The sequence below is a fragment of the Eutrigla gurnardus genome (genome assembly GCF_963514095.1).
Source record: "Eutrigla gurnardus genome assembly, chromosome: 1".
NCBI classification, from domain to species: domain Eukaryota; kingdom Metazoa; phylum Chordata; class Actinopteri; order Perciformes; family Triglidae; genus Eutrigla; species Eutrigla gurnardus.
The window spans coordinates 23,495,694-23,511,154 of NC_139915.1; the positions used below are offsets into that span (position 1 = coordinate 23,495,694).

Here is a 15,461-nt window from a genome sequence, read left to right on the forward strand (position 1 = left end):
GACCGACTGAAGGCAAGGCAGCACATATAGCAGTGGAGGTGAACAGGCCGAGGATCAAGCTGGATAAGACAAAACAAAATAGCTCAAGACTTGTGGGGAAACGTACAGCTGTGTCCTCAATCTGTATCTAACATGCAGGTTTGGTTTGCCCTATTCATCTGTTGTGCATTGTAGAAATTACGACTGCCACTAGAGGTCACTGTTTATACGTTTGAGCGTGCAGTGAAATTAGTTATGGTTTAGTATGATGAAAGTCACTCATATACAAATTAATACATTTCCAATTTTGGGGGTGAAATTACATTATGAATATATTTAAATATTTGAACACATACTTACTATTAATATAATTTAGGACACAATTAAAATGAAGAAAAGAGAGACCCGGTTAGAGGACAGACTACATGTACACACAGAAAACAGAACTCAAGGACATTCACACAAAGAGAAGAAGGGACATGGGGTGCCGAGAGAGGATGAAGCAAAACACATGATTCAAGGACAGTTATGAAAAATTGGAGGTGAATGGAACTTTTTGTGTGCCACACTAAAGAAATAAATAAAAGTGCACTGTCTTTCCAGACAGTGTACCCAATACTGCCTGGGTTAACCACAGAATACACAGTCTGACATTTTTGTTCCTGATTTTTTAAATACTGCAAGCCCCACTAACAAAATTCCATTCACACACGCACTGTATTAGGATGGATGCAGAAATTTCAGAGACATGTCAAACAATTTGTAAATTAAACCAAACCATATGAAGCAGCAGGAAAACTGACTGGGGGGCCAAGTGATTTCTTTGTATTTTGGGTAAGGCAAAATATTAAATAAATAAATAAAAAATCAGGAAAGTTAGAAAGATTTACTCATATATTGACATTTTTTAGATTTTTTATAAAATGTGATTTTAATATATAATTGTTTAGAGAAAACATATTGAAACCATTAAAATAGCTACAAACAAGTAGTCAACAAAGTCATGTTCATTCTTTTTAAATACTGATTTGATGTGTGCAATTACACATTTAATTTGAAAGGGTCACTACTTATATTCCTGACAAGTAAAAATGTATTTTGCAAGAAATACTGAGTCTTCAGTTAAAGTATCGTATCTCAGTGTCGGGTGGTTGATTTATGCATTATACATCTGATCAAATTCAAAAGTTTGTTAATCATTTGTTCCAATCTTTTAGGTCATTTGAGGTCTGTGGGATGTTTTCTTATTCACTTTTCTTGCAAAAATGTGTATTATAAAATAAATTAGTATTCAAAGATATGTAATATTTGTAACAAGTTTCAACCTTTTAGCATCTAAAAGGGTCATTTTACAAATATGAAAAACATGCTTATAAAATATGTAGGCCCTACATTTAATCTGTCATGTAATCTAATCAAATATTATATACTTAATTCATGTGTCATTCATAGGAATAACAACTTAAGTATTTAGATGAATGTTGAGTTTACATGAGTTTTCATCACATTTCACATAAAAACATGAGCAACATTTTTTTCTTGCCTCTAACCTTGGTTGAAGCCTTGCCTTCCTGTCTGCCTCTTCCTGCCACAAACAAAAAAACAAACACACGAGACTAGTCTTTAATGAAGAGGGATTGCACACATATTTCTTTTTTTAATTTCACCCCCCTCTTTTTGTAATGTATGGAATTTCACTGCAAGTGCACACAATACAGTCTTGACGTCTGGAAACCACTTTGGAAAGCCTAGCTCAGCTGTCCCGGATGGACCTACAATGAGAGTACGGTGCCGTGCTGCGGCCCGACGTCTCACCGAACTCCACTCACTTCCGGTATGGACGGCGGACTGCTGCGAGTGCGGGGCTGCTACAACAAGCTAACTGGTTGGCTAAGCTAACGCAAGTACCTAAAGGCTAGCTACTCCTCGATAAAGGGAAAACGGGACTCAGTTGTAAAGGGTTAACTAGAGTACAATTAAAACAAAAGTAAGTACATTTCGTATCTAATATGCTATGGCTTTACCTTTGGCTTTAGGCTTTACTGCCAGTTGCGTACATTGGCAGAGAAAGGGCGACTGGTCTACCCGGAGCCTCACTTATTTACGTATGTTTAGCCAATCAGCATTCTCCTCTGCCCCAGACCACCACTTCCTTGCCCGTCCTGTAGGTGTCGCTGTTGAAGCATTACAATCAAAATTTCAATCTTGTATTTTATTCCAAAAAATAAAACAATTTTTAGATATTATACCGAGATTTTTTTTAAATATATTTTAGTATTTTATATTTTCCTCTTGCATCTCAAGCATAGAGCTGTAACCAGCCTCTGGTCTTGACTGATTATGTTTATTCTTACGATACAAGTGAGAATTGTAGACGCTCTGCAGTGGCCTTAAAACCATTCTGTACTTGTTGACTCTTGTGGAGGCTTTTTTTACCACTTAGAAAGTCGGACTTTAAGAACGGAAAATTACTGAATTCTGATTTTCCAGTATTTTTATACAAGATGAAAGTGTTTTGGTAGGGCAGACAGACAGTGTCCATTATCAACGGCAGTGCTTGCCCTCTAGTGTTCAGAGGTTGAAAGTGGCAGTAGAGACGATTTAGATCTCAGTTCGCTGGCCTTGCCGTTTCAACTGCCAGGTCCTGATGTGTGCTGGCAGCCCTCCATGATCACATTTCACTCTCCAGTGAGCAGCAGGGGTGTAGCACACCACAACAACAGCAACAGCAGCAGCAGCAACAGCTCTGGAAGCTCCATGTTGTTGCGTCTCATCTGCTCAGGTCCCAGTGAGGTTGATCAGTTACAGATCACTTTCTCTGGAACTTAAACCACGTTGTTTTCTCCCACACAGGAAATTATGCCTGATAATTTAGTATCCTGGGAATTAACCTGCTATCTTGCTACCAAGGTGTCTGATTGTTATTATCTTTATAGAATCAGAGATGGGGGGGAGGGTTGCGGTGCACACAGAGTATTTCTGCCTAAAGTGTTGAACTGGCTCACACTCACCTGTGGCTTAATCCTGTTATATGAGTTATGAGTCACAGGAGTGCACACACAGATGCACCAACAAACCACTATACTTCCTCCAAACAGGTACAGTAGGCACATACACAACGCACAAACAGAAAGCTGTAGTTCGTTGTCAAGGACACATTAGTTCATACCCCACATGATGTGTGTCCATGGCAACTGAGTGCTATGTTTCCCGTCAAAACGACATGAGGACGTTCTGGAAGTGCTAAGAAAGGATCGCATATTGTGAATACAGGTGTGGAATCAGCGACGTAATTATAACATTTCAGCTGAGAAAATATATTAAGTGCAACTCCGCTGGTTGAAGTGTCATCATGATCTCCTGTATGAGAGCTGCATGCTGAATGATGTGTGCTTGTTATATCTGAACATGAACTGAACTATGGCTTCTTGTTTCAGGTGGTGATAAAACATTTTCAGATAGAAATAACAATATCTCTATCTACCCTGAGATCAGCACCAACTGTACCGGACCACAATCACAGAATGTGCGTTTGTGTACTTTAATCTGTGGTTGTGGGTGTGTTTCTGTGTGTCTTTGGACAAACCCAAAGCAAATATAAATCCCTATTCAACATACTACAGTTTGCTGAGATGCCTGACAAAGCTAAAGCAATCCAATATTCTCTGAATATCAGCTGTTTAAACTGAAAATTTTAAATCAATCCGTTAAAATATCATCGGGGGCATCAGGTGGATCTCATCAGTTTTGCAGATTATGACAGATATTGTTTTTGGTGCTGTGGTGGGGTATTTTTGCCAACAATATTACCAATCTTGATTTTCCACTTTTATTTATTTTTATTTATTAATTTTTTTTTCATTTAAAAGTCATTTCGTCTGCTGTGTCAGTTTGCACTTTTCCCACTAGAGGGTATTGCACCCACGGAGATGGACCAAGTGGTGTGATGCCTATTTACTCGCTCTCTCTTTGTAAAGCACAAAAAGAAGATTTTAGTGAGTTTGAGACCATGAGAATGTGACCAGGTGACAAAGAGCATAACTTTTGTACCAATGCACTAAATAATTAGCAATTCTGAACATCACAGACAGAAAGCAGCACTGACTGTTTCTTACATTAGACACACAAGTTCAAGAAAGAAATTTCTTGCAGTCATTGGGAAAATACTTGTGCAAAACATAGCCAACATGCCAAATCATGGGTCCACTCTCTTTTTGATGTCTTTTATGCCCTTTTGTGTTTTATGCTTGAAGTCCACATTTTTGCAGCCTTTGCCTTAGGGGATTACCCACAAATCATAGCATTGTGACATTAATTACGGGGATAACAGGGGAAGCCCAGAGGCGTAAAAAAAAAAAGAAGGTAAACAAAGAACGTCACATGGGTGTTCAGCCTGTCATATGAAATTAACACAGACATATTAACATCAACACAAGGATTTAAGATGGTAAGAAAGAACAAACCATTTATTGAAGCTATTTTGACACATTTTTGAAAATGATGTTTGTTTTGTAAGGCAAGAGACTGGAAGATATAGTAAAACAAATGTAAAATAAAAACCTGCAATGTACATAACATGTATTGGTGTCATTAATGTGATATGTCGCCACAAAGTGCTCTCCTTGTACCATCTTTAAGCCCTCGCAGACTCTCACACTCAACCATTTACCAGGTGACGTCAGTCAAGTCCCTGAGGGTTCAGGGTTTAAGTGGTTAGGGGGGGACATTGGGATTGGAACCTGGAATTGTCAACACTAATTGAACACCAATCAGTTTTAGGTAAGCTCACCTCTTTTGTGAGAGGAAGAGGAAGAGAGGAGGTCGAGGATGGAACAAAGAAGGAGACCAAGCATGGTAATGTTTGTGATGTGGTGATGTGGCCAGACCTGACAGAACTTTTTAGTGTTTTTATTGAAAAACCTGCAATGGGAAAAACTTAGCTGTCTTTCTTTTTTTTCCAGAAGGCTTTCTATTTGCATTCATGGAAATGTATGAATAAATTGCAGTATGTTGTTGCTGCCTTGAAATAGTCCTTCAAATGGTGCATTTTTGTTGCAAAAATACCATTTTGGAAAAAGGAATGCTCAAGTTGTTGTTCACTTTGTCATAGAAGTGCTAATCTTCATCTCCAAGTGCTCTGTCTTATTTGGCTTGTGTGTCGAGTTTTGACACAATGAGCCAAATTCCACGACAAGTGTGTAACTAAACAAACGAGAACCTGCAAAACAGATTTGATGACCAGAATTCTCAAATCGTTTAAGCGACCATAATAATGCCAATTCCCCAAAAGTTTGATGTTCCATTCCCAACCAGATTAATTCAATCGTTTGTGCAGAATTCTGAACATTAGACATTGTTTTCACAGCAGACTATTCATAGTGGGAAAAAGCACAGGAAAAACACATGAATGATTAAGTCAAGACTCCTGACTTAACCTTCTCTAAGTGTTCTAGTAAGTTATGGTACAGTGAGCCAGAAATACCATCTAAATGGACCTGTTGTAATATTTAAACCACAGCTTTTCCAACAGTGACATGTCCCAAATGTCTTCCATGACAAAGAGCCCATGCCTTCATAAACACAGGTTGCAGTTTAATGTCTTTATCCAGGGAGCGCTATTTAGGTCAATTAACTGCCATCAACTCAATGAACAGTCCATTCTAAACAGCAAACAATTACACTAAACAGCAATTAGAATGTCTGGATCAATAATTTTTTAGTTTTTGTATTTTTGGCCCTGGGGGAAGGTGTTCGGAGTCCATATAAGCGGGAAAAAACGTCCACAATGCTGGAGGAAATATGTGGCGACATTCCACTGGAGTCCATCCAGGGTAGCATTGGACGAGCCGGGGGGTTACTTCCCCTGCTGCCCGGCCTAACATCGCGTGTGATGGGTGAATGACACATTATGGCCTCATGTATAGCCAGAACCATGACGCTGAGAGAATGTGAATTCATATTTACAGTCTGGTTTACAGTACTGCAGTAAAGTACTTTGCACTTGATTGGCGTATTCTCTCATTAACTACATGTTATCACCCAACATCACTGCAGTCATCAAATATCTTCTGAAATCTGAGTGATCCATAGGGTTTTTGTGTGTTATGCTATGCTTGCATGTTTGCAGAAATGTACGATGACAACATTTTTTCTGGTAACTGGGTTGTGTAATTTGTATTTATTGCAGTCTTCCAAAGCATATATGTTGTTTTTTTCTGGTTTATTATAGTAACATGCTTTTATGTGTTTTGAATGGAGCTTCTTAGCATGCAACAGCTAAATGTGTTTTTCTGATGGAGGTTTGTACATATTAGCCAGATTGTATTACTATTTGGATTGGTAATGAATGCTGCTATGGCTATTTAAATGATGTCAGGTTGAATTAAGAATTACAAGTCATTATTTGTGTCTTTACTCATGTTCGTGCGATGTGTGAATTCACACACACACACGTGGACATTCGCACACACACACGTGAACAGCGTGAGGCGGAGTGGTGGGAGCTGCAGAGCAGAGGGGCCAGGAATGCGTCGACTCTAATCCCACTGAGGGACAGAAGATGTTTTAGCAGATCTCCTCTGGTCCACATGAGTGGCCCCAGCGACTGATGTGCCCACAAACTCCGGAACTGGATAAAGAGGGCTGACGCCTGTTTGGTTTGCACCAGACTTTCACACTGACGAGAGGAACTCAACTAAATAATCGACAACAATGCCAGCAGAGATGGCTACAGCCCTTCCTCTCCGGATGGTATGCTAAGACATCACAAAATATCAAGAGCAGAACGTCAAGCCATGCGTAAAGAGGGCTGCACAGCAACCAGTTGGAGAAATACTTAAGGAAAAGATGTACAACTTTACATGGTGGTGAGCCAAACTTAAATATTAAATCAAAATCTCATTAGTTTCCCTTTTCGTTATAAACGAAATTGATGTCGTGCTTCGACTCTTAAAATATTAGATGTTCTAAAGCAGTTATCTTTTTTAATCACTTAATCGCTTTTTAAAAGCCTAATCTGTGCCTATAGAAGTGAAATAAATTGAAACGTTAAATTGAATGCAACCTTATTAAACTTGATTTATTCAAAAGACACTTTCTTTTTTCAAAAGACAAACTTCACAATAGCCGACAATTCAAATCTTTCCCATCATGCGTTTGTATTTTAATTGTAAGATACTGTATGGAACATATGTCTTTTAAATGTGCCGGTTTAAAAAAACAGTCAGAATATTTTAATTTGCCAATTTGAACAGGAACATGGGAGTCTTGACTCCAGACTTCCGGAGCAGCGCAGCGTGTGCTAAGCCAGTAGGACAGCTGACTCAGCAGCTCCCCTGTTGTTTGTGTGCTTACTCGACAATGTCTTTATCCCTGGCGACAGAATACAGCCTCAGGCCCCGAACAGCCCCCGCAACCTCATGAAATTCGTCCTCCTAGCCCGGGCCCTGGAATTCTTACAGACACCCCTGATCCTGATGCACCCTCTCTATCTCTCTCTCCCTCTCGTTTACCACAAACACAAGCAGAATCATGAATGAGGTTGTGGTGTCAATCAACCATATCATATAGTTGTTTTATTTCCCTACTATAGGTATGTGTAGACAGAATCATTTGTATCACAGAGGTGTTGCTTATACAGGTGAAGTTTAACAACCACGATCAAGTTTCATTTCTTACAAATCGTTTGTGCCATCCACATCCATTGTGTCCGTGTGGTAACTCCTGCTGAATCAGCGGCCCTCATATTAACCCATTGTGTTTTTATTGATCCCATTGAGCACACTTCTGTGTATGCAAAAATAATAATAATAATTTAAAAAATCATTCATTTTTTCAAATATATCTTGCTGTTGGACCAACTCAAGATGCAGTTTGGAGAAAAGTATTAACTCTTTGATAAAGATTATTTTTAGTTTAGGTTTAAGTTATAGGTTATATGTGAACAAATGTATTTTCTTTGCCAAGCCAAACAAATATTCATGTTCTCCTACAGAGTAAAACCCAGAGGGATCTGCCTCCCTGTTAGACCTCTTTTTAACAAACGTATACAACACCAATGACAATTTGTGAATTGGGAGAGAGAGAGAGAGAGAGAGAGAGAGAGAGAGAGAGAGAGAGAGAGAGAGAGAGAGAGAGAGGGGGGGAGATAAAGACGTTATTATCAACACACAGAACAACACACAATTGAGATTCTTGTTAACGTAGGAAAAGACCTGATGTATCAGGCTGATGAAACTATGTTAGGTATGTCTTTTCAGCTGTTACAGAGGCCCTGTGGCAGAAATCTTTGAGTTCAATGAAAAAATATAGTCAAATTAAAAGAATATAATGCAGTCCAACAGCACCCTGATCGAGGACCTTAAAAATGACAGTAGGGTGGAATCAACACATCTCTCATTAAGTATTCATTTACATTTAAGCTTTACCTATGTAACATTTATTAAAGGCTATTGAAGGGAATTGCTTCAAATGATACCGTACACCCTGCTGTTGGCTATCTCTCGTCTTTTTCATGTTTAGTCACCTTTTTCTTTACTGCACCATGCAGACCAATTCCAACCACAAAACTATACTTTGGTTCTGTCAGATGAATGTAACACAGAGAATAATGAAAGATAACATGGGACGTGTCAGCATAAATAAAAAGAAAACATCAGTGACAAACAGAAGGTACGACTGGCGAGTATTTCACGTTTAGAAAAAAACATGATATTTTACTTTCTAACTGTCTGATGGCACAAACTTGGTTACTGGAGTGTTTCTGAGTTGAGGACATTCTTTAAAAATAAAACAGGCTGAAATGTTCTGTGAGCTACAGCTATATTACACTGCGATCGGCGACACAGAGGAGCTTAGTCACTGTGGCTGCTGTGATTCAGCTCAACACATGCACAGACTCGTCCGAAGGTAATCACGGCATGGGTTGAACTGCCCTGCTCTGCTTTAGGCCTGCGAATGCTGCAAACCCGCATTCTCACACCTGCCCGAGGCACAGAAAGTAGTCTGGGAGAGAACTGAGAGAGGGAGATAGAGGGATCCACTGCCAGATGAAGAGAGAGAGAGAGAGATGAAGACGGGAGAATGGCATATTGAAAATGACTGGATTGAGAAAGAGAGAGAGAAGCCAGCATACCTGAGGAAGGCAGAAAACACAACCCTCCACTTCACACACACATTCAGGTTAAGACTTTACGATCTCCAGAGGCAGAAAACAGGAGAAGAACTGATGTTCTTCTGTTAGGGGGGGGGGGGGCACATGCCACTGCCTGCACCTGTACGCTAACTGACATATCAGCATATGATGAAATGAGATACATCTAGTTAGTCCTTGGTTCCTGGAAGACTCTGCATTGTGTAAGAAAACACAGTGCTGCCTTTATTTACCATCTTGTGCTCACATAACTCACAGGTTGCTTGTAGTGACTCCCATGTGTTTACGCTCCAAACAGCCTTTGAGGCACAATGCAAGCCTTTACCGTCCCGTGCAATGTTGCCCGTGAGCAAAGAGAGGTTTGGGACATCATAACTTTGAGGAAGTGGTACGCTTCGAGAAAGAATTGAGGAAACACACCGCATGGGGCGAAAAAATTGCTTGTTTGTGCAACTGAAACGGGAGCTATTTCCTTCTCCCTCTGCACGGGCCCCGCGAGGAGGCAAGGGGAGAGCGAATGGTCAACAGAGGTCTTTCTAGGAGCCGCAGAATACCAGAGGAGCTGACAGGTATGTACATATTGGAATGTGCTTCTCAGCCACACCTGTGGGGAACGCACCCGCCAAAGCCTGGCCTCTCTCATCCCACTGGCTGATCTCCCCGTGATTGACAGCTGGAAGAACTATTTGGCTCCGGTCCACAAGAGCTAGGGGGCAGGTATGGTGAGTTCTGAATGTGAACCAATGGGTGTAGAGAAATCCCTGCGAGCCAGGCGGGGCTGCAGTGAAATAAAACTCATCAATGGGGTGTGTCTCAAAAGTTTGTCAGCAGTCAAACAGCGAGGGGCCACTGCTGCAAGAACCCACTCTGAGCTTAACCAGTTCCCCGCTGCGTGAGGATCTGAGCAGCTTTTAGCTGACAGAAAAAGATAGAGAGGGGCTTCTTTTTTCCCGGTCCATGACAGGTTGGCCTCTCTCTGCGACTGAGTAATGGAAATGAAACAACAGATCTCATCGGCTCCGACTTCGAGAACTCCTCTCTCCGGGACCAGGACTCCGAGGGACGGGATGGCGGCTTCAGGTGGTCCACGGATGGGGACTTTTTGAACCTCTCAGGGACTCTCACAACAAGAGGTCCGCCATAACAGTGTGACAGAGCCTGTAGCAGCTGTTGGGCTACTGTGGTCGCTCACATCTCCTTATCACTTTTCCAGCCCAGCTATAGATTGTGCATCCGTTGGACGGAGAACTGATAAGGGCATGTGCATGACATTACCTACAGACACTGCAGGGACAACATCTGAGTCTCGGGGTAATCCAGTCATTCAATTCATAATGCCGACAGTGTTGAAGGCTTCAATTAGGATTTGTGCTATCGATTCATTGTTTGCTTTTGCTACTGATTCATTCTTAGAGGGATGAATACAACCATAATTTATTGTTTTTTTAAGACCTAAGAGTTGAAAATAAGAGCATTATGACATTTTGAAATGTAAACTTTGTAAAGTGGTGCCAGCACAACGATTTAGGTTGCGTTATGATCTATCTCGCTTTGTATCAAATGAAATTATATTTTTAGATGATTTAGTGCCATATACACTGAGTTGTACTGAAACATGTAAAGTTTTCTCTTTGCACATCTGTCATTTAAATCAAAGGGCAACGGAATATTAACTGAGACATATTGTAGATTCCCTTCAGGCGGCTCGGAGCACACCTGGTTTTAAGTCATATTTCCCTGAAATGACAGAAAGCAACAATCTTTGTCAGGTGCGGCTTCAGGCAAGTATTTCTGTAAAACCGAACCACAGTTTTTATGTCAGGGGGGAGCATGTAGTGTATGTAGTTCAGGTGAGTTTAAAAAGAAAAATCTGTTCTCCTGATATTACATTTAGAAACCAGCTGCCTAAAAGCAAAGTCGGACACCCTGACATGATACAGCATGACTGACTAAAATTCATGACGCATGACTTGCTGGCATGATTTTCACACCTACATACACGTAGACTTGGGATAATTAATTACAGCTCACTGAATGGACAATTTCAGAGATGAGAATAGATCTTGTCAAACTGAGGGATAATGACGACTGAAAGCTAGAAAACAGGAGACTGAAAATTAATGGGAAGCAATAAGAAAATCCTGATATGAAACACAAAATAGCATCCACCCAAATTTGGTGATTCATAAAGAATAAAACGCTAATTCTCTTTTATATCATTTATATTTCTGTCTGGCTTCCACTCTTTTAACGTTTAACCTGGTGGAAAAGCCTGGAAGCGACATTCGTTTCTACAAGTCACAATGTGACTAACAGACTATGTTTCAGTTGCCGTGGATATCTTTTCCTTATTTACAGCCAACGATCTTCTATAAATGTACATTGAAGAGCTGCTGCACCTGTTATTTAATAACTGCCAGAAAAAAGAAAGCACTGTTAATCAGATATTTATTGCACAATGTGTTACAATGCTGATGGTTCCCTTGTTGTACAATTTGTTCATTTTGACTACGTTCATTTAGCAAAGGCACGCAATTTTATTTATAGTGTCACATAACAACAGCAGTTATCTCAGGACACTTTACACATAGAGCAGGACTAGAGCACGCTCATGATTTCCAAAGTCACCTCAAAGAATAAAAGCAGCAACTCCTAATACAAGTTAAACCGCAAACGCGCACACACACACACACACACACACACACACACACACACACACACACACACACACACACACACACACACACACACACACACACACACACACACACACACACACACACACACACACACACACACACACAGGGCACTCAGCAAGCTTACAAGGCTTCTGGATCTACTGGCTGCTTCCTAACTGCTCTCTGGCCCTGAGGCGTCCACTCCCTTCCTACACCCGGTGGCGGATCCTCTCTCCTCTGAAGGGCAACTATCTTTACATCCCCGCCAACACGTAAGGTCACTTTCCTGCCTTCACCCAACACCTCGGCACGCAGTCTACGGCTTCCACATATATAATCTGTCATCTCCCTTTCCGTTCTTGGAAAAAGTAGCATTGCTTTGCATCTTTATGAATGTTCTGCACCGAGTTTAATTGATTATACAAACTATACATTCATTTTACTGTATGTTGGCAATTATTGTTATATGCCGTGAATAAAAGCAGCAGTTTGAGGTCTTAAAAAAGTATCTTCTTCATATGATGACAAATAACAAACAAGATAACAAAGCTCTCAGAGAAAATTAGTTGCTCATTAAAATGGTATTCAGACTGCATTTATGCCTTACGCCTTACCGGACAAACTCACTCTCCCTCCTGAGCCATAGCTTCCCCAAAATGCAAACAATCAGCCAAGATGGTTGATTAAAGCAACTATGGCCTCATTTTGATAAGTATATAGCAGCACACCATAGACATACAATACAGCTTAAAATAATGAATCAGAATCTGCATGATATAAAGATGAAGCAAAACACATAAGTAATATTAATTCATTAATAGATATGTACTCAACCGACTGGAGTCTGAAATGAAATAGTGCAAATAGTAGTCATTGGCAAATCTTTTAGGCCTTAAACAGGTGAAATGATCACGAATGCAAGTCCCTTACCCATGAGACAATACAACTTGTTTGCCGAGGTTGATTCGCCCGTGTATGTAGGGCAGCTGACTCCAGCAGGAAGAGTAGTTGGTATAAGCGGGACAGGCCGCTGTGTTTAAGCCAGACCAACCATGGAAGCACTGAGCTCCCACAGCTTCTTGGCTGCATCGTCATCCAGGGCCTGAGGTGCCGGCATTTTGGGAGCACAGTCACTGTGTGAGATAATAAAATAAGGCGGAGAAGATCACAAAAATACCAATAAAGTGTTGTTATATTTGAATGCAATATGGCACGATTGCTAATTGCCATAAATGATTATTTAATTGGCACCCAAGCAAAATGAAAACATGCAGTGCAAATATTAACTCAAGTTTGTCTTCATGGTCCGGTGAGTTTTGTTGCCAGCGTACTTGCCTGTAATAGAGTCCACTGGCGTCAGCCTGGCTCTCGTCCACAGCGCAGTAGATGCTGGTCTGAGCTCCTGCCTCGGGGCTTTTGATCAGCATGATAAACGGCATGGCTATGATCCTCTGCCACAGGGCTAAAGTAGGGAACAAGTGGCGGCCGAGTTCGGTGCGGATGACGCCAGGGTGAAGACTGTACACCGTCACACCAGTGCCTGATGAGAGGGAGAGAGATCCATCAGATCAAAATGTTACAAAACCTCATAGGACCATTAAGACAGGAAGATCAAGGCGAAAACAAAAGATGGAGAGATGTATTTTTTTACATTAGAGTTGATGATAATTTAAGAAATTAAATGCTGTGAAAATGTGAGGTGATAATGCCTCGTCAACTTTACCCTGACATTGTATCGGATTAATAATAACTCCCATTACACATTTTTTTTAACAATGCTGCATTAATAGGACGCATGAAAACTACCTTGAAGTCTTGAAGCCAGTTCTCGGCCGAAGAGCACATTGGCCAGCTTGCTTTGGCGGTAGCTCTTATTGCGTTCATAATCTTTGTCAAGGTTGATGTCATCAAAGTGCATGTGGCCTGCAAGAAACAATTCAGTGTAGCTAAAGCAAAGCTAAGCAAAATATAACATTTTCATGTAAGTTGTATCGATCATAGTGAACCAACATTTAATATCATTGTAAGTGAAATAAAACTTTTTAAGAAGTAGATTTGATTTGTACCAAAATGACAAAACATTGTCGTTACCTTTCTCGTGGGCTATACTGGAGACGATGACGACGCGACTCGGAGCTGATTTCTTCAGCAGGTCAAGAAGAGAGTTGGTGAGGAGAAAATGTCCCAGGTGGTTGACACCAAACTGCATTTCAAAGCCATCCTGAGTCTTCCACTTAGGACACATCATAACACCTAAAAATCAGCAAATACACTTAAAATTGGTCCACCATAACTTGACCTCAAACCGATATCTTTTTTGCCCTATAAACATTGTTAGAGTTATTAGTACAGCCATCTTAATTTCTTCTGTGTTATTGTGCTCCATCACAATGTACTGTATGTCACAAAGTCTGTTTGATGCACTTCTGCCAGCCCAGAAATTCTGCTTGCACCTACAATATATATGTATTATTATTGCATTATTGTTCCTACAGTGAAACATGTTCACTACTACTGGCTGAGTCAGGAATAAGCACGGCAATGTACCTGCATTATTGATGAGGATGTCCAAACGGTCCTCATTCTGCTGGACATCTTTGGCCAAGTCCCTGACAGACTGCAGGGAGGCGAGGTCCAGGTTCTTTACCACCACATTGCCATTTCCACTTGTCTGCCGGATCTCGTCAGCTGCAATGCGGGCTCTGGTCATGTCTCTGCAGGCTAGGATCACTCTAGCACCTTGAAAAAAAATAAGTGTGTTTAAGGTTTAAACAGTAATAATGGAAGCAGGAGTGAATTAGTCAAGGCAGCAGTTTCGGTAAGTCCCAAGCCACTACAGATAATAACAAAGTGCTCCACAAAAAACAACTGATAACATTAATAGAAAGTGAGGTTCTCGCCTCGCTTGGCCATATCCAAGGCTGTCTCCTTCCCAATGCCAGTGTTGGCTCCTGTGATTAGTACTGTTTTCCCATCCAGCCTGACCTTGCTCCGACACACTCCCCCAGCCAGCCACCTGTGCAAGGCCAGTACTCCTGCCCCTGCCAGAAAAAGACAAGTTAACATGAATATCAAATACTATTATATCAATATGTATTTCTTTAAACTGTATATATTTGTCCTTGGTAATGTGACATAATACACTCTTGTTAAAACAAATTCCCTGATATGAGAACAATTCTAGTGAATAAATATATTGAACTGAAATGCAGAAAAACATAGAATACACAACATCCGTATGACAAAATAATGTATTTACCTGCGACAAAAGCAACAGTGAGACCGGTCGCGTGCTTCTCTACAAAGTCCCTCATTGTCTCTGCGTAGTTTTGCATAATTATAAGCTGGTAATTATAGTCCTACTTAAATAGCAATAAAATTCAGTGTAAAGATGATCACAAACGAAAGTAAAACATCAGCGCGTTGATAATATGAATACCGATATAAATGAATTAGTTGTAACCACATCAAATGCTGTCAAAATCTGTACAATACGGGGTTTTCTCTGCTCTCTGAAGACGACTCCCTGTGCGGGGGTGGGGGCGTGGTGTTCACCGGCTGGGATTTTCAGAATAAGACTACTGTTTAATGTGTACCCGCCGTGGCCATGGCAACCTTTTGTAGCAAATGACCGATAGACTGACATAATCTGT

The 15,461-nt window shown here is 40.7% G+C and overlaps 1 protein-coding gene across 1 annotated transcript; it reads right to left on the reverse strand.

The window, feature by feature from the left end:
• Positions 1–11,564: 11,564 nt before the first annotated feature.
• Positions 11,565–15,336, reverse strand: LOC311012894 (retinol dehydrogenase 13-like). The gene is made up of 7 exons (XM_084008697.1): positions 15,068–15,336; positions 14,709–14,849; positions 14,356–14,547; positions 13,900–14,061; positions 13,615–13,731; positions 13,144–13,348; positions 11,565–12,941 (listed from the first exon to the last, which is right to left on the reverse strand). The coding sequence occupies exons 1-7, from the start codon at positions 15,141–15,143 to the stop codon at positions 12,845–12,847; spliced, it is 990 nt and encodes a 329-aa protein (XP_083864823.1). The 5' UTR covers positions 15,144–15,336; the 3' UTR covers positions 11,565–12,844.
• Between the last annotated feature and the right edge of the window lie 125 nt (positions 15,337–15,461).